General features: G+C 46.4%; 1 protein-coding gene across 1 annotated transcript; it reads left to right on the top strand.

Moving 5' to 3' along the window:
- The first annotated feature begins 551 nt into the window (after positions 1 to 551).
- Positions 552 to 27,067, top strand: LOC122921293 (NACHT, LRR and PYD domains-containing protein 12-like). The gene is made up of 5 exons (XM_044271272.1): positions 552 to 630; positions 725 to 888; positions 4,188 to 4,359; positions 7,755 to 7,820; positions 25,368 to 27,067. Exons 1-5 carry the CDS (start codon positions 552 to 554, stop codon positions 27,065 to 27,067), a joined length of 2,181 nt encoding a protein of 726 aa, XP_044127207.1.
- The last annotated feature ends 94 nt before the right edge of the window (positions 27,068 to 27,161 follow it).

Below are 27,161 nucleotides of genomic sequence, written 5' to 3'. Positions count from 1 at the left end.
AATTAGACAGCGTTCTTAAAGGGAGTGTGTCCTCAGTCAAGTTTTTATGTTAAACTTCTTTTCAGAACTTCTGGTGATTTCGATTTTCTAGGCATGCTTTGTGACCTGTGCAGTGATCAGGAGGAAGAAGATAAGATGTAGCCACTATCTGTAGAGAAAATGGCGGATCCTGTGTAATCTATGCAGAGGTGATACCTATCATTGTCATCCTGCCTGTGATGATAATGAGATGGCTCCAGAAAAGTTACCTGTCCAATAGCATACAGCAAGTTTGACATGAAACTATCCACATCTTCAGGCACAGTCACAGTATAGCGGTAAATAAATATACATGAGGCAGAGGTACAAATGATAGCAGAGGTGTACCCACCAAACCAGATGCCGGGAGCCCAATTTAGTATTGACAGAACTGCTGACCGACTCCCTCTGAGGGCAGTGTATTATTGAGACTGGTTCTCTCTTGAATAAGGGGAGCGTTCCCCTCGCTTCTCACCAGTGAGTGACATCTGCTATGTATCTACATGTATAGAAATACTGAAATCAATGTAAAGATGTCTCCTGTGAATGTGTCCTGCAGCGATTGTGCTGGTGAATTACAGGGGGTCGTGGATTTCTCATTAGTGGAAACCTGTAAGGACCCAGGACAGGAATATTCCACATAAACTGCCATCAGTCTCCTCCATGTTCTAGACGACTTCATTCTTGTGTCCCCTCCGTTTCCTAGATGATGAGACCCAGCAGTTCTACCAGCAGCTCCGTCAGTATGAAGATCACTTCCTGAGGATGACGTATGAATATTTCCAGGATGATCTGCTCCACATTGTGGAGAACATGAGTTTTCTACCACTTCTGAGTGAGCTACATTCCCGAAATCTCCCTGATACTGAGGTGAGAGGACATGAGCCGCCGGTGTTATATATAAATGCCCTAAGTGATATACGTGTTACAGGCACAGTTTGTCATTTTTATGGTGGTGGTTGATGTCTGCCACCGCTCCGCTCAATCTGGTGAGCATGGCTATCGCTGTGGTCACCTGCCTTCTAGCTCCTGGATGCCAGAGGTCTGGACTCACACACATTTCTCTCCTCCTGCTCTGAGGACTCCAACTTCTGGAGTAGTTCTTCTCTTTACTCCATCCAGGCTGTAGCCTAAATTTCTATGGCCATGCTTCTCCATACCTGAAGGGGCACATGCACCATGAACGCATATCATCTACTCCAACTAATGGCAGACCTCCCTAGGGTATTTAAGGAGCCTTCCCACAGGAGAGAGCCTCTGAACAATGGTTTCTAGTGACTAGATTCCTGCAAAGACACAATGGGCCAGATTTATCATTAGATCAGGTCAGAATAATGGAGTGAAAAAGTTCCCAAAAAGTCCCAAAAGCTAAAACTGCGCACAAATTTGCGACTTTTTTCTGCTCTGCACTATGCTCGCCAGTTTTCTGAAAGTGGGCGTGTTTTCTTATGTAAATGAATCTCTAGACAGATTTACTATTGGGACTATTTAAAAAGTTCACTCCAGTGAGGACCATGCTTATCTTATGAGACTTTTTAATAGAACATGCAACTTTTTCATAAAACGTGCAACTTTTTCGTGAAGATGTGCGACTTTTGTAAAGCTGCTTACTGACGGATAAACTGCTACCGACAAACCACATTTATTACAGTCTTAAAGGGCCAATCATAAATCTGACTTGGCTAAAACTGAGTTTAGCCATTTGTTAAAGTGGAGTGAGCTGTCAGAGTCATGATATATCTGGCCCAATGTCTATTTACCTGTGTACTGACTATTGCCTGTTTTTCCATATTTGACCCTTCACTGCCTGACCTGACCACCTGATCTCTATACTGACCCTGAGCTGCCTGTCCTGACCTCGTACTGTTTAATAGATTACATGAACTCTGCCTGCCCTGACCTTAGCCTTCCCCGACTACAGTCTTGCCTGATCGCTCAGTGCTCTGCCTGAGCATCTCTTGACCCCTGTGTGTCGGCAATCACTTGAACAGAGACTACTCCAGGAGCTAGTGCAATGGACGTAGTGGTGCCAGGGGTCCCTTTAAAGTGAGTTTTTCGTGACGCCAATAGCATTTCAGCAACGAGGGACGTAGTCCCCCTAGATGGCAATAGTGGACCCCAGGTGTAGGAATGCCAGAGTGGTGTAAGGGTAGCCTAGAATGTCCCTTTAGGTGTGATTGCTGCACATATCACGGTGCTCCTATCTGGATATCCTGGTGTTGTAATCCAAAGAAGTGCAAATAGGATGAACAGTTGAGGGATTGGTAGAATAAAGTGAGTCCAGACTGGTATTGAAGTAGTTAACGGCTTTCCTTGCATAAACTTGTATTATAGAACAATCTTACAACTTTATCTTGGTTATCAGTAGATTTTGGCTTAACTTCTGGCTGGCAAACACACTCAGTCTGTGTAACATCCCTGAGTTATGTTATTAAACTCTCTTACCCCGCTAAGACCTGTTAAGTGTATTTACCTTGTCATCTTGTGTAATTTCACATAATATTCTCACATATGTGCATTCAAAACCTTGTAATTATAAATTGCTGTAATTTTCATGTTCACCAGCAGGTGGTAGCAATGTGTTTAGCAGGGACTTAGTTCAGTTTAGTATTTCTGAGCTGGACTAGTACATTCCAGTTCAGCCCACTCTCTATGAGCAGAAGTGGGCATGCCCATGTCCTGCCTTATGGGGGAGAGGAGGAAGTTAGAGTTAGTGTGCCAGCCATCCCGGCTTGGGGAGGGCTGTGCGTGTAGGAGCTCCCAGATCTAGGGATCCAAGCCAGGATCTTGTCTTGGCTGACACAATTTATCATCAGCCTCAGCTGGTAGAAGCAAGCAGCCACCTCCAGTATTCCAGGAAGAAGCATACCCTAGTTAACTGTGAGTACCGTCCAGAGACCAGAAGAAGCCAAATTCCTCCTCAGCTAGTCAGTCTCCAAGAAAACAGAAGATAGTCAGTGCAGAAGATAAATTCCTGCCACATTACAGAGCTACTAAGCAGACGTCCCTTTCCTGCAAAAGCTCCAGGCACATGATAGAGCATAAGCCAAATTCCTGCCACACATTGCCAATACTTGCTGGGACTTCAGACTAATGCTGTATCTCACTTGGATGAAAGCTACATCTAGTAAAGACAAGTTTGAACTTTATTCCAAGTCTGGATCTCAATTATTGCTGCAAATTCCTCAATTACTCCTACTAGCACCACACTCATTTTAGTGTAAGTGAGCCAGGATCCAGGAGTCCAGCCGTACCCAGGTAGGAGACACCGTTGACACCATTACTACTACTATACAGAGACATTACACCACTCTGGCATTCCTAACCTGGTACTTGAGTTACAACATCCTTAAAGGGCCCTGTGTTAGTACCCTGCGCATGCTGCAGTTGGCGTCACGAACAAAACTATAAACTATCATTTACATAAAAACTTAAACTTTCTGATGTAGGCTGTACTAAGCTTTCTGTAGTCTGACTCTATCTTTCTCTGGATCTATATCTTTCTATGTCTTTGTCTTTATCTTTCTCTATCTTTGAGCAGAGAACTTCTTCCTGGTTTGTGAGGCTTAAGGCTGCTGCTTCCCTTTGCAGTGGGTAAGCTACTCTGACCTTCATTAACATTGAACTCCTCCCTGTCCAGAGAGAGGGCTGAAATGGAAGAGGGGTTCCATTCTATCTAACACAGATCTACCAGACGTGCCGCCATCTGCTGGTGAACTAGGCACATTGCATGACAACTAGTACAAAACTATCAATACATTTACACATTATGCAGGACATAAGGATACATACACAAGATGATACAGGGTGAACCATTAACGATAGTGGAGGGGTAAAAGAGTGGTAATGCCCCCATGCAGGACGATACAGTAGCTTCCTGGTGGGGTTAAAGGGTGAAGACCAGAGGGGCTGCTTAGATGACACCATTAGTGTGTATAATCGAGTATTGTGGAGGATTTATCCCCTCCTCCGAACATGTATAGTAGGGGTCACTACATCCTGGGAAAATTCTGATTGTTATCTGTGGATTCAGGAAGGATTTTCTCCACAACTATTCCATAGATTTCTCTTTCTCTGGACAAGGCATGTAATATCTGCCGTGTGTTAACCCTTTGTATTATGTATCCGTGTATAAAGCCCTTTTATGTCTTATCTTTCTTGGGTTCTAGAAATACAGCAGTCTAGAAAATGATAGGAGAAGATTGGCGCGGACTTTACTACAGGATATATCTCTCAGAGGAAGAGAAGCTGTGATAGTACTGTGGGTCAGTCTGTATGCATTACAGCGACATCATGGATCTCCCGGCCTAGACGCTGTACTGGAGGAACTCCGTCATAGAGGTAACATTGTGTATGAGACGTGTCACCCATGAAATAGAGGTCTTCATGACTTACATTGTCCATAGTAATAAAGGTCTCCCTCTGGATTTATTAGGGATCTGAACCAATTTTGGAGTCTAGTCTGGGGTTTGAAGTTTAGGTCTTGCCTGTGGCCTGAATTGATTTGGGTCTGGCTTAGGGTTTGATGCCAAAACGAGCCACCGGTGATATAAAAAATTGCCCAAAAGTTACTCAATGTGAACATGACAAACATATATAAATGATAGCAGCAATTGCCGATGAGGCTTCAGGGCCCCTCATGTAATGGCCGCCACATACAGTGACCATCACAGTGTCCTCATAGTGACCACCACAATGCCCCTATATACTTTATCACATCCAAACAATCCCTTCTCAACTTCAAGTCCGCACTCACTGCTGCAAAACAGACCTACTTCACATCATATCTTCTCTGTCTCACAACCCTAAACAACTTTTTAACCCTTGTAACTCTCTTCTCCGTTCCCCAGTGCCTCCACCCTCACCCCTCATCTCAGCTGAGGACTATGCCATAGACTTTAGAGAAAAGATTGACATCAGAGAAAGCTTCAGCCTACAGTCCCCACAGCCCCTCTACACAACTACTCATCCCCCCCCCCCCCGAACCTGCTTCTCCACCATTACAGAGGAAAGCCTTTCCACCCTACTGTCCAGATCACATTTCACAGCAGCATGCCGGCAGCATGCACAGGGTCACATCACCAGGGACGGCGAGTGCGATGTCTGAATAGTTCAGCCCACGTTGCGCACGCCAGCCAGCTCTATAATCTCATTTGTGTGAAACTTCTCAATTGGAAATGTCAAACTCACTCGGGCAGCCGAGGGGTAGAGCGGCAGCGACGTGAGAGATCTCACACCCGAGGGGCCGAGCCCCACCCATAGTTAGTCCAGTCAGTGTAGCGCAGCAGGGCTGGCAGGCAGTGACTGAGTCACTCAGTAAATCCCTGACACTGTGCACACCACGCGGCTTTAACTACCACTCAACTCCACACACACTTATAGCCCCAGTAGTGTCAGACAGTTAGGATTGAGAAGCGCAGCAGCCGGGATCTTGGTCAGCCAGCAGAATGTGGCTGACCAAGATTCCGGCGGAATGTGTATTGGCACTGGCTGCAAGCATTTAAAATAATAGCTGGGCTCCACCAGCCCACCGGGAAGTTTCCCGGTACACTACATTGCCAATCCACCCCTGCCGTTGACAACTCCCTTCTCTTACAAACTCTTTCATCTCTTGGCATCACAGACCTGGCCCTCTCCTGGATCACATCATACCTCACATACTGGATGTAACGGATCTCCTGGTACCCCGACCGGGTACCTCCGTAGATAGATGCTCCTAGCTCTTCCCGAGGACTCCAAGAACTCCACTTGACACCGTAAGCACTGCAGACCCCACGAACCACCGAAGCTTGGTTGAGGTCTCACCGTCTCCTACCCACCCTGGACCTACGACAAGGCTCCTGGCTCCAGTGGGTGAACCTCTCCTAAATCCAGAGAGCAGGAACAGCTCTTACAAGAGCTAATAGTATAGCCAGGGGAGTATAGCAAATCTTCAGCGTATAGCAATCCCCAGTGTCGATCAGTTACCCAAACACCAGCCTCAACATGATAAAGGGTAAAACAGGAACTCTTTATTGAACACACAAGCATTGACATACACATTTTCCAACAAGGTTACCACCCACAGGGTTTTGTAAAAAAACAACCAATAAACACGTACAATACACCCAGACACTCCTACACAAAATCCTCCCCTCTGCCTGTGATACAATTACCCCACACAATGGGTTGATGAAATTGTATCACAGGCAGGAGAATACACAATGTCTTCTGTACTGGAGACAACTGAGGCGTAATTTAATTATCTCTCAGGACAAAGGGAAATCACCAATACACACGTGGAGACAATAGGACAAACATCACCACTCAAATATACAATGTCCCACCCTTTACAGTACACATAGACATTTAACATATCCCAAAATGGCACGAATTAGCCCAGGGGTTCAAACATTAGTAAAAGTCCTTTGTGAACAAAGGAAGCCTGGCTGATGAGAAGGCCCATAATCCTGGGGCAAGAGGCTGGCAACCAGGCCTCTCCACCACCCAGTGGCGAGGTTGGTTTCGCCACACTGGACATTTAGTGTCTCCCACTTGCACACCACCTCTTCATCTCGTCCCCACTCTGTTGGTGTCCCTCAAGGCTCTGTCTTAGGACCCCTGCTCTTCTCAATCTACACCTTCAGCCAGGGGCAGCTCATGGAGTCCCATGGATTTGCCATTCCTTTCTGCCCCCCCACTGCCATGTGAATAGTTTAAAATGCTAACAAGTAGACAATAGGCCACTCACAACCTGTCCCCTCCATACATCTCTGAGCTACTTTCCCGATACATCCCCACGTGTAATCTCCGATCCTCACAATACCTCCTTCTCTCCTCTTATCACCTCTTCCCACAATCGCCGCCAAGATTTCTCCCGTGCACCCCCTATACTCTGGAACTTTCTACCCCAACATATCAGACTCTCACCTCCAGTGGAATCTTACAAAAGAAACCTGAAAACCCACCTCTTCAGACAAGCCTACAACCTACCCCTCTGCCACTATACCGCTATGACCAACTTTACGCTCGCCTACTGTGTCCTTCTCCCATACCTTGTAGATCAGGGGTGCACAACCTTTTCTGGTTGGGGGCCACATTGTCAGCCTGAACCAATTCCAAAGGCCGAAAATAAAATTTAAAGGGGTATTACCAACTGAAATACTATATTTATGGCACATTGAACATGCAGTATATATCAATAATGTCTAGTTACACTTCTAGTACTCCCATACATCGGGAGAATACATGAAAGATACATGTAAGCAGCCACAAAACATGGACATACATGTCTGTTACCACATGGTTGGGGGCCGCACAAAATGGTATCAAGGGCCGCAAGTGACCCCCGGGCCATAGGTTGTGAACCCCTGTTATAGATGGTAAGCCCTCACTGGCAGGGTTCTCTCTTCTTCTGTACCAGTCTGTAACTCGTTGGTTATTGCAAATGTTTTCTATTATGTATGTATACCCCTTATCATATCTGCAGCCCTATGGAATGAATGGCGCTATAATAATAATACTACAGCACCCTCATAGTAACGACCATAGTGCCCCTTCATACAGTATCCATCACAATGCCAGGACATACAATGGCTACCACAATGTGATCATACACAGTGACTAGCACAGTGTGGGGGACATGGACACTATTTCACAGCTGTACATTTAGGACCATTAGACCTCATGTGGTCCCTGTATAATGTGATATTTCCTGTACATCCAGCACTGATGACGTCTATATCATTTCTTATTAGGTGACACTCTGGTGGAGCAAATCCTGCTGGATGAACATGGACACCAACTGTCCCCACAACTCAAAGGTAAGTGAGATTTATATAGCCCTTTTATAATAAAACTTCTCATAGTCTACATTACATTACACCTGTCATATAGAACATGGTGTTTGGACTGCAGGGAGTTGTTATAGAGCAGGAGGAGCTGAGCAGATTCATATATAGTTTTCTGTGACAATGTTTTCTTGTATAACCTCCTCCTCATAGAGGAAAGGCTCTCAGTCCCTGATAGGACCTCCTGCTCATAGAGGGAAGGCTCTCAGTCCCTGATAGGACCTCCTCCTCATAGAGGTAAGGTGTCAGTGACTGATAGGACCTCCTCCTCATAGAGGAAAGGTTGTCAGTCACTGATAGGACCTCTTCCTTGACTTAGCCCAGAATGAGCATGATTTTTGTCGGGGATATAAACCAAATGCTTTAAATTAAAAAAAATGGATCAAAAGAAAAAAATTCAAATGGAATTTATCCTCGAGGTGGACATATAAAACACCTCAAAAAGAGTTTGATCGGTTATTTAAATAGATAGTGCAATCAGTAAAACATGGTACAACGGTCTATGCAAAAATATCGATGATTTATAATTCAATAACTTAAAATACAAACAAAGCTTAATGAATATAAGATTCAATAATATGCAATAACACACAGTGATATGCAGTACCCAAATTTCGCCACTAGATGGCACTACCACAAATACCAACATATACACACTACCTCTCAAATAGTGATGTCCCGAACTATTCGCCGGCGAATAGTTCCCGGCGAACATAGCTTGTTCGCGTTCGCCGCTGCGGGAGAACATATGCGATGTTCGGTCCTCCCCCTATACATCATCATTGAGTAAACTTTGACCCTGTACCTCACAGTCAGCAGACACATTCCAGCCAATCAGCAACAGACCCTCCCACCTCCTGGACAGCATCCATTTTAGATTCATTCGGAAACTGCATTCACAGTGAGAGGAGGGAGAGTGCAGCTGCTGCTGATTCAATAGGGAAAGCGTTAGCTAGGTGTCATGGTCTTACCTTCTTGCCGTCCTCCTTCGGTTGACATGTGCTGGCGGCCATCTTGGTTTCTGGGTTTCTTGTAGCCTCCCACCTTGCGGCTTCTCCTTCCCACTGGGAGGAGCTGGATGCCTAGCTCATATTTATAGGAGGTCTGTGGCTTCAGTTCCTTGCTTGGTCCTCCTGTGTTCACATGCTTCTAAGACTGCTGCTGCTTCTGGTTCCTGATCCTGGCCTCGTCTGACTACCCCGCTGGTTCCTGATCCTGGCTTCGTCTGACTACCCTGCTGGTTCCTGATCCAGGCTTCGTCTGACTACCCTTCTGGTTCCTGACCTCTGGCTACGCAAGACCCTGCTTCGGTTTAGCCATCCGTTTGGACTTTTGCTTACAGCTTGATTTCAATAAAGCCTTCTTATTTCCACTTATCCCTTGTTGTACGTCTGGTTCATGGTTCCATGACATTAGGACCAAGCCATGAATTCTGACGGTACAGGGCCATCCTCGCTACCTACGCTGGTTGCCAGACTTGATCAGCAGGATCACCTGTTGGGTCGGTTCGCTGTGGCGTTGCAAACCCTGCTTGAACGCACGGCTCATTTCGCTTCCGTTGCCGTTGGGTCGGTTGTCGCTCCTGGGCCCGCTCCTACTGCCGCTCCGGTTGTTGCGCCAGAGTCTACCCTGACACCTGTTGCTGCGCCTGCGGTGTCTCGGGGTATGACCGGTTCTGCCCCCCTTCCACAGCGCTTTGGGGGAGAGCCAACTCAGTGCCGAGGTTTCCTTAACCAGGTGGGCATTTATTTCGAGTTGCTGCCACATGCCTTTCCTACTGAGAGATCAAAGGTGGGCTTCTTGATCTCGCTGCTCTCGGACAAGGCCTTGGCCTGGGCCAGCCCTTTATGGGAGAACAACAATCCGGTGGTTGCCAAGTTTTCCGGTTTTGTTGCTTCTCTTCGGAAGGTATTCGATGTGCCGGCTCGTGCTGCCTCTGCTGCGAAGCTCCTTATGTCCATCAGACAGGGTTCACGATCCGTAGCTGAATACGCCATTGAGTTTCGTACCCTGGCAGCAGAGGTGGGCTGGAATAATGAGGCTCTGGTCGCTGCTTTCTCTCATGGTCTCTCGGATGCCTTGAAGGATGAGGTTGCAGCTAAGGACCTACCAGTGGAGCTCGAGTCTCTTATTTCTTTCCTGATTTTGATTGACACCAGACTCAGGGAGAGACCTTCCTTTAAGGAGAGCCTGCGGAGGTCTTCTAACAGATTGGCGCCTACGTTTGCTGTCCCACCCGTGCCTCCCTCTCCTCCCACGCCTCCTGGGGATGACTTGTCTGGGGGTGAACCCATGCAGCTGGGGTTTGCTCGCCTGTCCGAGGGGGAGAGGGTACTCCGGAGACGCGAGGGCCGATGCATGTACTGTGGTCTCGGTGGGCATTTTCGGTTGGCATGCCCGAACCGTCCAGGGAAACGCTCGCACCTGAGATCCTGTCGGGGGCAGATCTTGGGTGGAGTCTCCTCGTCCCCGGTTTCCCGTGTTGACAAACCACTGATCACTGTTGTCCTCTCCTGGGTCGGGGGCTCGGTGACGACCCAGGCGTTGGTGGACTCTGGTGCTGGTGGTTTGTTCATTGATAGTGTGTTCGCTGCCGCCAATTCCATTCCTCTGCAGCCTCGAGGTTCCCCACTGGCTCTTGAGGCGATAGACGGCAGACCCCTTCTGCCGCCACACGTGACTCATGAGACCCTTCCAGTGGGGATAGCCATTGGTGCCGTTCACAGAGAGTCGGTCTGTCTCCAGGTGATTTCGTCTCCACACTACTCGGTGGTCTTGGGGTACCCCTGGCTCCAGAAGCATAATCCGACTTTCGATTGGAGATCGGCCGAGATCCTCTCGTGGTCACCGCAGTGTGGGGCTAGTTGCATCCATGGTCCTGTCAAGTTGCTGTGTACTTCCTCGGACTCTCTGTTGCCTCCTGAATACGAAGAGTACCGGGATGTATTCGATAAGGTGCGCGCGGTTGCCCTACCTCCGCACCGCCCATACGATTGTGCCATAGAGTTACAATCTGGTGCCGTTCCTCCTCGTGGCAAAGTCTATCCACTGTCGGTAGCGGAGAATGAGGCCATGGAGGAGTACGTGAGGGAGGCGCTTTCACGCGGACACATTCGCAAATCCTCGTCCCCGGCAGGGGCTGGATTTTTCTTTGTGAAAAAGAAGGGCGGTGAGTTGAGGCCTTGCATCGATTACAGGGGTCTCAATCGCATCACGATCAAGAACGCTTACCCGATACCCTTGATTTCCGAGCTGTTCGATCGCCTCAAAGGGGCCACGGTCTTTACCAAACTCGACCTGAGGGCGGCATATAACCTGGTAAGGATCAAGGCGGGCGATGAGTGGAAGACCGCGTTTAACACCAGGACCGGTCATTATGAATCCTTGGTTATGCCCTTTGGGTTGTGCAATGCGCCCGCAGTCTTCCAGGAATTCATCAACGATGTTTTCCGTGACCTGTTGCAGCAGTGTGTGGTGGTCTATTTGGATGACATCTTGGTATATTCTGAATCCATGGAGGCCCACATTATGGATGTCAGACGAGTGTTGCAACGGTTACGAGAGAACAGGCTGTTCGGTAAGCTTGAGAAATGCGAATTTCACCGATCCCAGGTAACCTTCTTAGGTTACATCATTTCCGCTGAGGGGTTCTCCATGGATCCTGAGAAGGTTTCGGCTGTCTTACAGTGGCCCCAGCCCAGTGGTCTCCGTGCCCTGCAGCGCTTTTTGGGCTTCGCCAATTATTATCGGAAGTTCATCAGGGACTTTTCTATGCTAGCCAAGCCTCTCACGGATCTGACCAGGAAGGGCAGTAATTTCCAGGTCTGGCCGCTCGAGGCCATCCGAGCTTTTGAGGCTCTAAAGTCCGCCTTTGTGTCGGATCCGATTCTGTCGCATCCCAACCCTGGGTTGCCCTTTGTCCTCGAGGTGGACGCGTCTGAGACGGGAGTAGGCGCCCTTCCGTCTCAGCGTAGAACACCAGAGGGTCCTCTGCTTCCTTGTGGGTTTTACTCCCGGAAACTGTCTTCCGCGGAGTGCAACTATCAGATTGGTGACAGGGAGTTATTGGCCATCGTGCAGGCCCTTAAAGAATGGAGGCACTTGCTCGAGGGTTCGGCAGTTCCGGTTCTCATCCTGACGGACCACAAGAATCTGACCTACCTTTCTGAGGCCAAGAGATTGACACCACGTCAGGCCAGATGGGCTCTGTTCTTGTCACGTTTTAATTACGTGGTCTCCTACCTACCCGGTTCCAAGAACATCAGAGCGGATGCCTTATCACGGCAGTACTCCGAGCTGTCCGGGGAGGAGTCGATTCCGACTTCGGTCATACCTCCGAATCAGATCCTGGCCGCCATTCGCACCAGCCTGACCTCTCCCCTGGGTGAGCAGATTTTGGCGGCTCAATCTGGTGCTCCCTCTGGGAGACCCAACGGCAGATGTTTTGTGCCTGAGGAGTTGCGCACTCGGTTGTTGCGAACCTACCATAACTCCAAGGCCACGGGGCATCCTGGAAAGAATCAGCTGTCCTGGGCTGTTTCACGTCTGTTCTGGTGGCCTTCTCTACGTTCCGACATCGCCGCATATGTAGCGGCATGCTCCGTTTGTGCCCAGAGTAAGTCCCCTCGGCACCTTCCGTTGGGCCTTTTGCAACCCATAGCCACCGGGGAGCGCCCATGGTCACACCTGGGGATGGATTTCATTGTGGACCTCCCTGCATCCCGAGGCCATACGGTCATTCTCATGATTGTGGATCGGTTTTCCAAAATGTGCCACTGTGTTCCTCTCAAGAAGTTACCCTCTGCACAAGAGTTGGCCACGATTTTCGCCAGGGAGGTCTTCCGGTTGCACGGTTTGCCCAAGGAGATTGTGTCGGATCGGGGGAGTCAGTTTGTGTCCAGGTTCTGGCGCGCCTTTTGCTCCCAGTTGGGGATTCATCTCTCTTTCTCCTCGGCCTACCACCCTCAGTCCAATGGGGCCGCAGAACGATCCAATCAGGCCTTGGAGCAATTCCTTCGTTGCTATGTCTCCGATCACCAAGACAATTGGGTTGACCTCCTGCCTTGGGCTGAGTTTGCCAGGAACACGGCGGTGAACTCTTCCTCTGGGACGTCTCCCTTCATGGCCAATTATGGGTTCCAACCTGCCGTGTTACCGGAGGTATTCTCTCCCCAGGATATTCCGGCTGTGGAGGATCACCTTTCCGTCCTACGTGCTTCTTGGGTACAGATCCAGAGGTCCCTTGAGGTCTCTGCGCAGCGCCAGAGACTCCAGGCTGATCGCAGACGAGCGCCCGCTCCTTCCTACCAGGTCGGAGACCGTGTATGGTTGTCCACCCGCAACCTCAACCTTCGAGTGCCCACTCCCAAGCTGGCGCCTCGCTTTGTTGGTCCCTTCCGAGTGCTTCGCAGGGTAAACCCGGTAGCCTATGCCCTTGCGCTTCCTCCTGGCATGCGGATCTCCAACGTGTTTCATGTCTCCCTGTTGAAGCCATTGGTGTGTAATCGTTTCACTTCCTCGGTTCCTCGGCCTCGTCCGGTCCAAGTGGGCAATCGTGAGGAGTATGAGGTGAGCAATATCCTGGACTCACGCCTGGTCCGCGGTCGGTTGCAGTTTTTGGTCCATTGGCGTGGTTATGGTCCAGAGGAGCGTTCCTGGGTTCCCTCCGCAGATGTCTATGCTCCTGCTTTGCTCCGAGCCTTCCACGCACGCTTCCCTCAGAAACCGTTCCTTACTCCGCGGAGGAGGGGCCCTTGAGGGGGAGGTACTGTCATGGTCTTACCTTCTTGCCGTCCTCCTTCGGTTGACATGTGCTGGCGGCCATCTTGGTTTCTGGGTTTCTTGTAGCCTCCCACCCTGCGGCTTCTCCTTCCCACTGGGAGGAGCTGGATGCCTAGCTCATATTATAGGAGGTCTGTGGCTTCAGTTCCTTGCTTGGTCCTCCTGTGTTCACATGCTTCTAAGACTGCTGCTGCTTCTGGTTCCTGATCCTGGCCTCGTCTGACTACCCCGCTGGTTCCTGATCCTGGCTTCGTCTGACTACCCTGCTGGTTCCTGATCCAGGCTTCGTCTGACTACCCTTCTGGTTCCTGACCTCTGGCTACGCAAGACCCTGCTTCGGTTTAGCCATCCGTTTGGACTTTTGCTTACAGCTTGATTTCAATAAAGCCTTCTTATTTCCACTTATCCCTTGTTGTACGTCTGGTTCATGGTTCCATGACACTAGGGCAGTGTTCTGTGTCCATAGACTCATCTGCTGTAAGGACAGCGTCCTGACAGCACCCCAAAAAGCCCTTTTCAGGGCTGGTACATCAGTGTGCTTTATTTTTATATATTGAGCCTTGAGCTTGAGAAAGGCTCATGTTGAGCCAAAACGTCGCTCCTATGCTGCTACCACATGTGTGAATAAAACACCGCCTGTTTTACTAAAGGAACCGTCTGGAGTGCAGTCCAATTTTTTTCATTTTATATATATATATATATATATATATATATTGCAGTTGCCTGGCTGCCCGTGTGTGAGTGGCTGCAGGCTCAGTCATAGACAGCACTGTGTGCACAGTGCACACCATTCATACAGGGTGTGACAGAAAATACCTTGCAGATAAAAAAAAATTATATTTTATATTTTTCTGTGACATAATCACATTTGCAAGCCCGTGTGTCAGGCCCACACATACTGTATACTGCTAGTGGCTAGGCCTGCACTCATACCGTTACAGGGTGTCATTCACTCAAATACCTTGCAGAAAAAAAAATTATATTGAACATTTTTCTGTCATATAATCACATTTGCAAGCCCGTGTGTGCATCAGGCCAACACATACTGTATTGTGCCCACTGGCTAGGCCTGCACTCATACCGTTAAAGGGTGTCATTCACTCAAATACCGTGCAGAAAAAAAATATTATATTGAAAAATTTTCTGTTATATAATCACATTTGCAAGCCCGTGTGCGTCAGGCCAACACATACTGTATTGTGCCCACTGGCTAGTGGCTAGGCCTGCACTCATACCATTACAGGGTGTCATTCACTCAAATACCTTGCAGATAAAAAAATTCTATTGACAATTTTTCTGTGATATAATCACATTTGCAAGCCCGTGTGTGTCAGGCCCACACAGACTGTACTGTGCCCACTGCCCACCACTTATATAGGGTGGCACAGTACCTTGCACGCATAGTAACACTTATCTAATAAAAAATGACAGGCAGAGGCAGGCCACGCCGCAGGGGCCGTCGTGTTCATGGTGCTGTGATTTCCACTGGCCCTGGAATAATGCCCAGTGTTCAGAGGCCACGTACCCTGAACCCCAAAAAATCTGAGAAAATAGTTGACTGGCTTACACAGGACACCCAATCTTCAACAGCTTCCGCTAAGAACCTTGACGCACCATCCTCCTCCAGCTCAGCTTTGGTCACCTGCTCTCAAGTTACCACTCTCCCCCCCGCCGCCACCACCACCACTACCACCACAGCCGCTTCACTTGATCCCTCAGAGGAGTTATTTACACATCAGTTGGATGAAATTAGTGATGCACAACCATTATTGCCAGGGGATGTAGATAACAGGGATATGTCTCAGTCAGGCAGCATTACACACATGGACATACAGTGTAATGATGATGTTGTACCCGCTGCTGCTTCCTTTGCTGAGGTGTCAGATACAAGTGAAGTGGTTGATGATGACGATGTGTCCGTGGATGCCACGTGGGTGCCTGCTCGAAGAGAAGAAGAAGAGGGGGAAAGTTCAGAAAGGGAGACAGAGAGAAGGAGGAGACGAGTTGGAAGCAGGGGGAGGTCGTCGCAAGGAGCTAGTGGCACAGTCAGACAGCATGTATCGGCACCCGGGGTCAGCCAGACAGCACGCCAATCAACGCATGCTGTTGCCACCACCAGAATGCCGTCATTGCAAAGCTCAGCAGTGTGGCATTTTTTTTGTGTGTCTGCCTCTGACAACAGCGATGCCATTTGCAACCTGTGCCAAAAGAAACTGAGTCGTGGGAATCCAACACCCACCTAGGTACAACTGCTTTGCGAAGGCACATGATCGCACATCACAAACGCCTATGGGATCAACACATGATGACGAGTAGAAGCAGCACACAAGCTCAAAGCCACCATCCTCCTCCTGGTCCAGCATCTTCAGCCACGTCAACCACTGCTGTCCTCCTTGCCCCCTCTCAACCACCCGCCACTCCGCCTCTCCCCTTCAGCAGTTCCATCTTATCTGCCCACAGTCAGGTGTCTGTAAAGGAAATGTTTGAGCGTAAGAAGCCAATGTCACAGAGTCACCCCCTTGCCCGGCGTCTGACAGCTGGCTTGACGGAACTCTTAGCCCGCAAGCTTTTACCATACCAGCTGGTGGAGTCTGAGGCCTTTTGTCGCTATTGGGACACCACAGTGGAAGGTACCCGGACAATTTTTTTTTTCTAATAAGGCAATCCCAAACCTCTACTCAGTGATTGAAAAGGAAGTCATGGCATCTCTGGCATATAGTGTTGGGGCAAGGGTCCATCTGACCACTGATACCTGGTCTGCAAAGCACGGTCAGGGCAGGTATATCACCTACACTGCGCATGGGGTCAACCTGCTGACAGCTACCAAGCATGGAATGCGTGGCTCTGCAGCGGAGTTGGTGACACCGCCACGACTTGCAGGCAGGCCTACTGCCACCTCCTATACTCCTCATACTCCATCCTCTTCCATAACCTCCTCGGCTGAGTCCTCTTCTGCTGCAGCGTCTGGCTGCACATCAACTGAATCCCCCCAGCTCCCCAGGGGCTATTCCACATCCCGGATACGACAGTGTCACGCTGTCTTGGGGTTGACTTGCCTGAAAGCAGAGAGCCACACCGGACCAGCACTCCTGTCCGCTCTGAACGCACAGGTGGATCAGTGGCTGACCCCACACCAACTGGAGATCGGCAAAGTGGTGTGTGACAATGGAAGCAATTTGTTGGCGGCATTGAATTTGGGCAAGTTGTCACATGTGCCGTGCATGGCACATGTGTTGAATCTCATCGTACAATGCTTTGTGTCTAAGTACCCAGGCTTACAGGACGTCCTCAAGCAGGCCAGGAAGGTGTGTGGCCATTTCAGGCATTCCTACACGGCCATGGCGCACTTTGCAGACATTCAGCGCCAAAACAACATGCAAGTGAGGCGCTTGATTTGCGACAGCCCGACACGTTGGAATTCAACACTCCTAATGTTCGACCGCCTGCTCCAACAAGAAAAAGCCATCAACGAGTATTTGTATGACCGGGGTGCTAGGACAGCCTCTGCGGAGCTGGGAATTTTTTTGCCACGTTACTGGACGCTCATGCGCAATGCCTGTAGGCTCATGCGTCCTTTTGAGGAGGTGACAAACCTAGTCAGTCGCACCGAAGGCACCATCAGCGACCTCATCACATTTGTTTTCTTCCTGGAGCATGCCCTGCGAAGAGTGCTGGATCAGGCTGTAGATGAGCGTGAAGAGGAAGAGGAAGAGTTGTGGTCACCATCACCACCATAAACAGCCTTGTCATAATCGCTTGCCGGACCTGCGGCAACACTGCAAGAGGAGTATGAGGAAGAGGAGTCAGAGGAGGAATGTGGCTTTGAGGGGGAGGAAGACCAACCACAGCAGGCATCCCAGGGTGCTCGTTGTTGTCACCTATCTGGGACCCGTGGTGTTGTACGTGGCTGGGGGGAAGAACAGACCGTCAATGACATCAGTGAGGAGAAGGAACGGGAAATGAGTAGCTCGGCATCCAACCTTGTGCAAATGGGGTCTTTCATGCTGTCATGTCTGTTGAGGGACCCTCGTATAAAAAGGATGAAGGAGAACGACCTGTACTGGGTGGCCACGCTACTAGACCCCCGGTATAAGCAGAAAGTGGCGGAAATGTTACCAAATTACCGGAAGTCAGAAAGGATGCAGCAATTCAAAATCAAACTAAAAAATATGCTTTACACAGCTTATAAGGGGGATGTCACAGCACAACGGGAATCTAACTGGGGAAGAGGTGAAAGTAATCCTCCTCCTACCACGACCACGGCGGCAAGGACAGGACGCTTTACAGATGTGTTGTTGATAGACGACATGCAGAGCTTTTTCAGTCCTACACATCGCCACAGCCCTTCGGGATCCAGCCTTAGAGAACGACACTCTGAGGAGCAATGAACCCCTTGACTACTGGGTGTGCAGGCTTGACCTGTGGCCTGAGCTATCCCAGTTTGCGATAGAACTTCTGGCCTGCCCCGCTTTAAGTGTCCTGTCAGAAAAGACCAGCAAGGGGGCATTGTCACTGATAAAAGAAGTCGCCTCGGTCAAAAAAGTGTTGATTACCTCACCTTCATTAAGATGAATGAGGCAAGGATCCCGAAGGGACTGACAGTAGGGGATATGTTTAACTAACAAAAGGCCTGATGACATGCCTTGGCCTCAAAATGGTCCCCACGCTGCTGTATTTAATGTCTGCATACCGGATGACTTTCGTGAATTCTCCGTCACCAACTAGGGTTCAAGCCGCAATGTTTTAGTCACCTTTCTGCCTTGAAAACATCAATTTTTCCGGCCGCTGCTGCAACAGCGGCTGCAACAATGTTTTTCAGGCATGTGTACATGCCTAATTTTTCTGGCCTCTGGTGCTGCACTGTGGCTGCAAAAACAAAACAAAAAAAAAGGCACATACAAGTGTCAATTCCCCTTTCGTGATCGTTACCTTGTTGTGGTGAAGGGGCTTGCGTATCACAATGAAGCGATCATCACCTCTATGAGTGTGTTGGCAATGTTGCCACACCCCAGATAAGGCCGTTGCTTCATTATGATCAGACCAAAAGTGATCGGCTGGATGTTTTTTCATAGAAAAAACTTAAATTTTTTTAAGTTGTATGGGTGGGTTTTTAATACGTAAAATAAAAAAATCATAATAAAGTCTCTTAATAGTTTATTAGAAATAATGCAGACAATTTAAAAAATCCCCATCAATTCCAATACAAAGCAAGTACAAAGCTCAGAACTAAATTATTCCAGGATGTCATAATGGTTCGTTAATTCGACAATGGTTAATCAATTCGACACACGTCCCCGGATAGGGGACGTAACAGGGATTAAACTGATAGGAATAGTTAAGACACCACTCATATAGGGTGTCACAGCACATTGCTCCGTGCACGCGCAGTGCCCCAACTTGGGAGTAAGAGGACCGACCAAGCTGCTTTTTCCATCTCCCGGTTCCTAAAATCAATTCAGTTTGGTGTATCAGAGTTTGGTCTGTCACTGTGAAGGCAGTCGAAGGTACCCGGCCTAAATTTTTTTTCACAAAAGGCATTCCCACCCTGATATGGGACGTAACAGGGATTAAACTGATGAGAATAGTACTACAGAAAATAGCACTCATATCGGTGTGACAGTAAATTGCACGACGCAGTGACCATGGCGTGGATTCAAACAAAGGGGAGGGTGCCAGCGTTTTTTTTAACCATCTCCCCGTTCGAAAAATCTATTTAATAAATGGACCCCAGATTGGGGATGTCACGTAACAGGGATTAAACTGATGAGAGTAGTACTACAGAAAATAGCACTCATATCGGGTGTGACAGTAAATTGCACGGCGCAGACGCAGTGACCATGGCGTGGATTCAAACTAAGGGGAGGGAGACAGCGTTTTTTTAACCATCTCTCCGTTCAAAAAATCAATTTAATAAATGGACCCCAGATAGGGGACGTAACAGGGATTAAACTGATGAGAAGAGAGAACTATAGAAAATACCACTCATATCGGGTGGGACAGTAAATTGCACGACGCAGTGACCGTGGCGTGGATTCAAACAAAGGGGAGGGAGCCAGCGTTTTTTTAACCATCTCCCCGTTCGAAAAATCCATTTAATAAATGGACCCCAGATTGGGGACGTAACAGGGATTAAATTGATGAGAAGAGAGAACTATAGAAAATAGCACTCATATCGGGTGGGACAGTAAATTGCACAGCACAGACGCAGTGACCGTGGATTCAAACAAAGGGGAGGGAGCCAGCGTTTTTTAACCATCTCCCCATTGAAAAATCAATTCAATTCACTATTCCGGGACCCTTGGTGTTGTACGTGGCTGGGTCGAGGAAGAAACCTTCAATGACATCAACAGGACATGGCTAGCTTGGTATCCAACCTTGTGCAAATGGGAATTTTGCGGTGCATTAAAAGGGGAGTTTGGTCTGTCAATGTCTGTGAAGCGGGCGTAACCCTTACACTACCTGATCGATACAACATCATACCTGATCGTATACACACACTGGATGTTTTAAACCACGTTGTTCCCAAAAAATTGGGATTGTTAGGTGATTTATGCCCTTTATGGATTAAAATCCAACTCTGCGTCAACCATGTAATTTTCCATGGGAGTTTTGCCATGGATCCCCCTCCGGCATGCCACAGTCCAGGTGTTAGTCCCCTTGAAACAACTTTTCCATCACTATTGTGGCCAGAAAGAGTCCCTGTGGGTTTTAAAATTCGCCTGCCTATAGAAGTCAATTGCGGTTCGCCCGTTCGCAAACATTTGTAGAAAATTTTATGTTCGCGACATCTCTACTCTCAAACAGAAGAATGTAATACAACCGACTCGACCACAATTATGAGATTTAAAATAACTCAATAATGTTAATGATAGATATGAACCCTTGCTCTGCACAAACTATGACAAACCTTGCATAATCGGGTAGTATTGCCACACGACTTATAAATTATCAAGCCTGGTATTGACTATGGAATACAATTATTCCAGTCAGAGTTTCCTCTGAAATCAATATTAGATCTTTTATTCAGTAATATGCATCTTTGCTGAATAGTAATAATAATGATGTACTATACATCCGCCCTACAGCGGGTAGTTTTCTAAATATCAGGCTAATTAATTTATATCAATACTACGCATAATAAAGTTATATTTTACCCGAGAATACAGATGATATGCAGAGTCTAAGGGAAGTCAGCTCTAAAGTACGTTCTGGTCATTGGGATTTTATCCGGGGTGTGCTTCCTTTCTTTTGTCCCTTTATTTTTCGTTCTTCTTCCTTGTTCCCCTTGTTTTCCTCCTCACTCTAGTATGTGGTCTAGTATCCAAAACATATCAGTTAGATACACCTTCCTAGCTTGGAGTTTTCCAATCATTTTCGACTAGGCGTGTACATATGATAATGACGGTGATGTCATTGTATTACCCAAAATGCATTTCTGCTGTTTGTGTAATGTTACTCATTTACCCCTAGGTGACACTATTACCTAAGCTATTAGTATCATTCTAGACTTTGTTCTCTCACAGACATCTGTGCCTCCTCTTTTACTCCAATGGGTAATTGATGGTTAGTTAAAATAACACATCTTTCCCTAGACAGAGACACATTAACAATGTTTATACTTAAACTGTTTTCATCATACTCTAGGAGTGTATGCTCTTCCTATTGAGAACTATATCAGATACATAAACGTCCTTAATATGTAACAATATAAACAATACATAGGTCCTATTGATTTTCTTATACAAAAACTAAGGTTGATTATAAGTGTATATAGATATTACAGATTTTCTGCTTCATTAATAGATACCAAACTGTAGAGGTAATGAGCACCAGCTGCGTCTGGAAAATATCCTTATCTTAGTAATAAATCTATAAGGAGACAAGAATGCTTCTTCTCAGACTGGTACATCCATGAGAAGAAACCTTATGAACAGTGTCCTTTCCATGAACCCCTCTTGGCCATCTTTAAAATACATAACATATAACAATATGGTGTCTTATAGGTCTAATCAAATCCACTGTAATTAGGATATTTAGATATAAATGTCATAAACTTATGAAAAAACACAACATTTTAAAGCGACCCTGTCAGCATGATTAACTCTCCAAAAGTCTGCACTTATGCTATAGCTCTGCTGCTGCTTGCTGACCAGTGCTGTGGCAGGCGCAGCACTGTGAAGTGCCTTTTGCGCTGTGGCATTAGAATAATTTTAAAATCTCTGACTTTTTAGTCTAACCAGACTGTCTATTACTCTGTAATTCCTCTAGAGCTGTTTTATGGATGCAGTAGGTTTAAAGAGCACACCAAATGCTTGAAATAACTTCTTTATTACCTTCAACTTTTCTTCATATATAACACTGTCGCCTCCGCAGCAGAAAGATTCACAACATGGCAGCATGCACAAGATGGTGGTTTAACTGTTCAATCTTGTTATTCAACATAAAATGGTGGACATATTTCTCTCTTCAGTATCTGTACTCTCACTTTAAGGTACAAACCGGATTCCCAAAAAGTTGGGACACTATACAAATCGTGAATAAAAACTGAATGCAATGATGTGGAGGTGCCAACTTCTAATATTTTATTCAGAATAGAACATAAATCACGGAACAAAAGTTTAAACTGAGAAAATGTACCATTTTAAGGGAAAAATATGTTGAATCAGAATTTCATGGTGTCAACAAATCCCCAAAAAGTTGGGACAAGGCCATTTTCACCACTGTGTGGCATCTCCCCTTCTTCTTACAACACTCAACAGACGTCTGGGGACCGAGGAGACCAGTTTCTCAAGTTTAGAAATAGGAATGCTCTCCCATTCTTGTCAAATACAGGCCTCTAACTGTATAATCGTCTTGGGCCTTCTTTGTTGCACCTTCCTCTTTATGATGCGCCAAATGTTCTCTATAGGTGAAAGATCTGGACTGCAGACTGGCCATTTCAGTACCCGGATCCTTCTCTTACGCAGCCATGATGTTGTGATTGATGCAGAATGTGGTCTGGCATTATCTTGCTGAAAAATGCATGGTCTACCCTGAAAGAGATGACGTCTGGATGGGAGCATATGTTGTTCTAGAACCTGAATATATTTTTCTGCATTAATGGTGCCTTTCCAGACATGCAAGCTGCCCATGCCACACGCGCTCATGCAACCCCATATCATCAGAGATGCAGGCTTCTGAACTGAGCGTTGATAACAACTTGGGTTGTCCTTGTCCTCTTTGGTCCGGATGACATGGCGTCCCAGATTTCCAAAAAGAACTTTGAATCGTGACTCGTCTGACCACAGAACAGTCTTCCATTTTGCCACACTCCATTTTAAATGATCCCTGGCCCAGTGAAAATGCCTGAGCTTGTGGATCTTGCTTAGAAATTGCTTCTTCTTTGCACTGTATAGTTTCAGCTGGCAACGGCGGATGGCACGGTGGATTGTGTTCACTGACAATGGTTTCTGGAAGTATTCCTGAGCCCATTCTGTGATTTCCTTTACAGTAGCATTCCTGTTTGTGGTGCAGTGTCGTTTAAGGGCCCGGAGATCACGGGCATCTAGTATGGTTTTACGGCCTTGACCCTTACGCACAGAGATTGTTCCAGATTCTCTGAATCTTCGGATGATGTTATGCACAGTTGATGATGATAGATGCAAAGTCTTTGCAATTTTTCGCTGGGTAACACCTTTCTGATATTGCTCCACTATCTTTCTGCGCAACATTGTGGGAATTGGTGATCCTCTACCCATCCTGGCTTCTGAGAGACACTGCCACTCTGAGAAGCTCTTTTTATACCCAATCATGTTGCCAATTGACCTAATTAGTGTTAATTGGTCTTCCAGCTCTTCGTTATGCTCAAATTTACTTTTTCCAGCCTCTTATTGCTACTTGTCCCAACTTTTTGGGGATTTGTTGACACCGTGAAAATTTGAATCAACGTATTTTTCCTTTAAAATGATACATTTACTCGGATTAAACGTTTGATCTGTCATCTATGTTCTATTACAAATAAAATATTGACATTTGCCATCTCCACATCATTGCATTCAGCTTTTATTCACAATTTGTTTAGTGTCCCAACTTTTTGGGAATCCGGTTTGTATTTAAGCACTTTATGATCTCTCTGAGAGGTATATCTGAAATTTTCTATTGGTTTGTTTGTATGCATTTTGGATTGGATTGTTTGCTTTCTATAGCAGCAACCTTGACGCGGTGAGTGGCTTATTACGCTTTGGCCAAAATGTACACCAATGCCTTATTCAACATCCAGCATAAAGGCAAGGCAGAGTGCTGGTTGCAGTGTGCGATTGCATTTTGTGTTTTTACATTTGCTTTCTATAGCAGTTTGTAATTTGCAATGCAAAGGTGGAACTGTAAGTAAACACATAACTAGTTCAGTATACAGTTATAATTACAATACTAACAATAGGAAGATTATATAGTATATCTATTTTAAATACCTATTTTGGCCTCTTGCTTCCATAAAAATATGCGAATGTCTTTTCAGCTCCTCTCCCCGAGTGTATAATGATTCTAGCAGCTCCTGCTAGGGAATTTCCCACACAAGCTGTGTGTGAGGCTGGCTGTGATTGGTTAAGACTCCTGCTGTGTGTGAGCTTACCTTACATTATATAATGAATCTTGAAGGCATATTATCTTTTTCTGCTTCTGTGAACACAATATAACTGTTATATGACATCCAAACATAAAGTCACAGTAAATAACTCTGCTTTTGTCTTTAACATATAAACATGTGAACTGTATTAAGGTTATTAGCAGGTTTAGCTGTATACACATATAAGGCATATTAGCAACCTAGGACAGGTCTTAGCTGTCCAGCTACAAGTGCAGGTGCTGATGACATAATTGAACGCGGAAGTAGAGGCGTCCCTGGAGACAGAGGAGGATTGTTTCTGGGTTAAATTAGGTCATCAGCTCTTGTGCGGTATGGCTATGAAATGCTCGGTAAGCAGCAGCAAAGCTGTAGTACAGGCGCAGATATTTAGAGGTAGTACTCAGGTGCAGAAGACAGGGAAAGATGAGGTGTCTGGCTCTATCAATGAAATGTCAGGGTGCAGTGTTCAGCACACCAAGGGTGCTTATAACGCTACAGCACACCCCTCGGTGTTCCAACATGCAAGAATTTGCATATTTATAAAAGTAATGATATCTATGCATTATTAATACCTATAATTTACATCAGTATGATCAACCCTACCAGGCACTATGTCTGGTTTAGTAGGGTTGATCATGCTGACAGGGCTGCTTCTAATAAAGTACAAGTTTTACTGGATCTTTTCCCATAAACTATTCACCAATCTGCTCAGCTTCTCCTGCTCTACGACATGCTGCCTGCATTTCATGTAAATTACACCGTACAGGACCACCACACCTAGTATTCTAGTTAGTAACATGCAGCAGTGGCCCGGGTGGGAGGTGAGAATGTGTGTGTGTGATGGTGGTACTAGTACTCACGGTGACTTGATGTTGTGTAAATTTATTATCCAGATTTTTCATCCAGTGTCAGTCTGTGTGATAAATCTGGAGCAGTGTCAGGCGGTCTGGTCTTAGTTTACACTGTCTTACTTTCAGACACTATTAGTAAATCCACTCCAGTGTGTCTAGAAAAGTAATGTGGCCAAGAGGAGCTGGAAAATTCAGCAATGCACAGATAGCTGCCATTTCTTCATCAAGATATTTAGTTCTGTTTCATTTTCTTATCTTCACCTTTTCTTTTCCTATTTCCTATAGAATTCCAGATCCTTCACAAGAAACATTTATATGAAAGAACTGAGAAACTTCTAGAGAACAAACCTCCAAGATGTGACCAGAGAGAGGAGAGTTTTTCATTCTGTACACGTTATGTCAACCTTATCATTGTCTCCACTGGTCACTTCAGAAAATGCTCTGAGAACGAGCTCATAGAGACCGGGGTAAAACATGAGGAATACTTAAAGAGAAAACAAAATGAATTACTACGCATTTCCCCCAACAAACTGTTCTGCTGGTGCCACCGATCCAGACTTGTGCCACGTATGGTAATGGTGAGCGGAGTGCCCGGTGTAGGGAAGACCACACTGATGCAAAAGGTTGTCTATGACTGGGTGAAGGGGGATCTCTATCAAAGATTCTCCTTTGTCTTTTTCTTCAAATTCCGTGAACTCAACAGACTGGCTAAAGTTAGTGTGGAGGACATGATCCTTCATCAGTACCCATATCTGGAGGAGCAGCTTAGTAACATCTTACAGGAACCAGAAAAACTTCTCTTTATATTTGATGGTTTAGATGAAAGTCTTCATAACATGGATTTCTCATCACGTCAGTTGTGCTCTAATCCTAAACAGCCAGAACCTTGTGGTCAGATTGTAGTTAGTTTGGTGAGAAAGTCTCTTCTTGATGGTTGTTCTGTCCTAATGACCAGTCGCCCAACCAGACTGGCATCAATTGACTGTAGAGTTTTCCAGAGAATAGTAGAAATCACTGGATTTTTACCTGAAGAACGACAGATGTACTTTAAAAATTTCTTCCCTGACCCTGAACTGGCGGAAAAGGCTTTTAATTATGTGAAGCAGAATGACACCCTGTACACGTTCTGTTACCTCCCGTCCTACTGCTGGATCATCTGTACAGTATTATCCAAGAGCTTCCAGCCAACAAGTAGTGATCAACCGGTGTCATTACCCAAAACTGTCACTCAGCTGTTTGCAATATTTGTCGCCAACATCCTGTCCAATCACTGCCTAGACAAAAGTGACGCTCAGAATATCCTGCAGTCCATCGGATGGATGGCAGAACACGGAGTCATGAATCACAAGCTTATCTTTGATGAACGAGATCTGGACTGCTTCCATGTGGGCAATACTTTAAAGTTCTTATCAAGTTTTCTGATGGAATCGGAGGAACCTGTGTCCTATTCCTTCTTACATCTCACAGTTCAGGAATTCTTTTCTGCCTTGGTGCATTATGTGGATTATTCTCCTGAGAAGTTACAGAAATCACTAAAAGATGCCAAATCCTATCCTGATGGACGAGGTGAGATGTTCCTCCGTTTCCTGTGTGGTCTATCAGACGGCTCCACCAGGTCAATGCTAACTGGATACCTGGACAGACAAGCAACTCAGACATCTATAGATGTCATCACTTGGCTAAAGAACTTCATTCTAGTAGAAAAGAGGCCAATGCAAAGTAAGAAGAACAAGCAATGTCTTCTCAGTACATTTTTCTATCTGTATGAATCCCGGAATAAGGCTCTGGTGCGGGAATCACTACAATCACTCAGATGTCTTGACTTTTCTGATGTTCGTATGTCGGCTCTAGACAGCACAGTGTTAGCATTTATTCTGGAAACCTGCACAAATATAGAAGACCTCAATCTATATGGATGTTCCTTAGACAATGAAGGATTAGAAAGACTTGCTCCAGGATTACATAACCTGCAGTTTCTGAGGTAAAATACTAATTATATTTCATTTTTTTTGTAGTATTCAGGATCTGAAAGATTTATTGTATATATTAGAGATAAGCAAACTGGTTTGTCACAAACTT

The sequence above is a fragment of the Bufo gargarizans genome, chromosome 11 (genome assembly GCF_014858855.1).
Source record: "Bufo gargarizans isolate SCDJY-AF-19 chromosome 11, ASM1485885v1, whole genome shotgun sequence".
In the NCBI taxonomy this organism is placed as follows: domain Eukaryota; kingdom Metazoa; phylum Chordata; class Amphibia; order Anura; family Bufonidae; genus Bufo; species Bufo gargarizans.
This window is presented reverse-complemented; position numbering and strand designations above follow the sequence as displayed.

Excerpts from the sequence above, each read along its gene's own strand:
- LOC122921293 (XM_044271272.1), top strand. The coding sequence starts at position 552 with ATGTCTCCTGTGAATGTGTCCTGCAGCGATTGTGCTGGTGAATTACAG. Across the intron at positions 631-724 it reads TTTCTCATTAGTGGAAACCT|ATGATGAGACCCAGCAGTTC; the intron begins GTAAGGACCCAG and ends TCCGTTTCCTAG. Across the intron at positions 4,360-7,754 it reads GGAGGAACTCCGTCATAGAG|GTGACACTCTGGTGGAGCAA; the intron begins GTAACATTGTGT and ends ATTTCTTATTAG.